General features: G+C 42.0%; 1 protein-coding gene across 1 annotated transcript in view; it reads left to right on the top strand.

The window, feature by feature from the left end:
* The window catches only part of LOC138016297 (uncharacterized), a 16,226-nt gene that overhangs the window by 1,895 nt on the left and 11,831 nt on the right, over positions 1-2,500 (top strand). The window contains exon 2 of the mRNA XM_068863465.1: positions 1,489-2,441. Coding sequence (XP_068719566.1) covers positions 1,522-2,441 — 920 coding nt within the window. The 5' untranslated portion in view covers positions 1,489-1,521. The remainder of the gene's footprint in view (positions 1-1,488; positions 2,442-2,500) is intronic.

Genomic DNA, 2,500 nt, shown 5'->3' with positions numbered 1-2,500 from the left:
AGTGATATCACATCAGCTCAAAAATTTTCATAATAAGGGAATAACATGACTTGTAGTGTCATTTGCGGCCCTCGCGCTTCGCGCTCGGGCCGCAAATGACACTACGCGGGCGCAAATAAACAATTTTCCCGAAAAAAGCCATGTCATTATCATTATTCAAAGTCATTTCAAATCATCATGTAAGTGTTGGTTGAACATTCAAGCTATTAAAGAATCAACTCAGTCCAGTGAACGTATTTAAAATTACCGGGAAAATGCGTAAAATCGTCTATAAATAATAGGCATATCACAAAGTTGAAGCAAGAACCAATCAGCTGTAGGGCTGATAATCATTTGCAGCCCGCTGTCAGTCTTTTGCGGCCCGCTGAGCGTGTGTTTTGAAGAGGCCGATTTTCTATTTGGCCGCGTATATTGATAATAATACTTGTTGTTCAACTTATTCCTAGTAAGTACAAAAATTTTACTAACGATGTATGACAGTGAAGAAAAGCTCCTATGTGGGCATGCTATTCAGACTTTGCTCTGCTAGGCCTGCCTTACCTTATACCAGGAAATGCTATACTGGTGATTGCCACGCATAAAGCGTGATCGTTACGCCAACGGATCGAAAACTTCCTTGTCACGCCTACGCGCGGCGATGTTCGACTGATTTCTCAGGCGTGATGGAAATGTTTGTGCTATTACAGCTTAAACTGACACATTTTGAAATATATATACATAAAGTAAAATGAACTCAAACCACGGCGAGAAGAAAGAAAGGTCAATGAGAATGATCGTACTTCCACTGAAATCTGCCATTTGTAGGAAAAAGCACTGGAGACAAAGTTTCTTCGGAAATACTCGGACGTCTTCGGAAGCCTTCCGACATTATCGGTCTCCTACGATAGCACTCCCAAAATAAACATATCTTGACTGTGACTCAAAAGAATGGACGGACTTCTCTTTTTATTCCTGTAGTTGGACTGCTTCATTGTTTATCAATGCTTGCAGTAGTGAAGAACTTTGAAGCTACCTGGTAGCCCCCGCTCAGTTTTACAAAAGAACACGTATCCTGTTTATTCCGGTCTGGAGCCCGTGTTCCGGTTATTTTGAAAACGGAATAAGTTTTAAAAAGTCAGGTAAAGCGACTATTTTGTATATTCGTATTCGGTCAAAGAGCGAGTTTCAATCGAGTGTCGGTAAAACCAAAACCAAAGTAATTACTTTGGCCAATCAAAAAGGACGGACACAATCGAGTAAACCAATCAAAACTCGAAGTAATTACACGTAGCCGACACAAAGTGTGGGAAAATGTGCACGCGCGAGCCACGATTGGTTTTGGTTTTACTTCTGATTGGTTGAAAAAGTGGGGCGAGAACTTTGAACCAATCTTTGAGTTAAGCAATGCAAAACCAATGCAATTCGCTGATTACTTTCGACACTCAATTGAAAACCTCTCTAGTTGCAAAACAGTGCTCCTCAAAGAACGAGGAATCTTCTTTTTTGCAGACAAGAAGAGACTGGGACATCATCTTCTGAGCAATGGCAAAGTTTGGACTCGCCTTCTCCGGGGGCGGCATCCGGTCAGCAGCCTTATGTTCCGGTGTGTTGCGCAGACTGCTCCAAAAGAATGCCAATATTGATTACCTGAGCTGCGTGTCAGGAGGCGGTTACACAGGCGCGTCTTACCTGGATTGGAAATACAGGAATGGCAAGGAAGACGATCCAAAATGGCACCAGCAATACTTTGAGCACCTGCGAACTAGAAGTGGCATCTTTTGTAACTGGCAAAAGCCTTGCCAAGGGATCTTAGATTCCATCATCTTGTTCACTATGACCCTTTTCGTCGCTCTAATAATTCCCATGCTTCTTTGGTCTTCCTACGCATGCCCTCTGGCCTTCGTGATCGATTTTATCTTTGGTGATATTCTGCGAGGCGGAAACATACCTTGCGTTAAGGTAGCCGAGCGCAGGAACATCACAGTAGAACGATGTCGAGAAGAACGGTTTTCTACAGAAGCAGTAAAAAATCAATTTGTTCTGTTCGCTACACCTATAGCTATTGTTGTTGTCTCCAGCTTTGCCAAACGTTTGCTTCCCAGAGGAAAGGGATTGTTAACATTTCTCACCACGTCTTGTTTTGTGTTCTTTGGTTTGGTTTTCATTCCTTGGATCATTTTCGAATTTCTTCGCTTCGTGCCAGACTGGATGAAACTTGTCATTATTGTTCCCACTTTTTTTCTGTGGTTTGCATTTCCACTTATGCGCAAGAACGCAACATTAGTGATCGTCCTCTACCTGTATTCATTTTTCATTTACTGGAGAGTTTTCGGCGAAGATATTTTTAACGTAGAATATGATGAAATTCTGTTTTATCACATGATGGGCATATCTGTAGTGTTACTGTGGAGCGCTCCCATCATTGGAACAATACAGCAGCGCGTAGGACACGTCTATAACAGGTCGGTATAAAGATGATCATAAACCTTTGCATAAATGGCGCCCAAATTTGAATAACAAT

The sequence above is a fragment of the Montipora capricornis genome, chromosome 9, assembly GCF_036669925.1.
Source record: "Montipora capricornis isolate CH-2021 chromosome 9, ASM3666992v2, whole genome shotgun sequence".
Lineage (NCBI taxonomy): Eukaryota > Metazoa > Cnidaria > Anthozoa > Scleractinia > Acroporidae > Montipora > Montipora capricornis.
The sequence above is the reverse complement of the archived record's forward strand: the minus strand, read 5'-3'. Positions and strand labels throughout refer to the sequence as shown.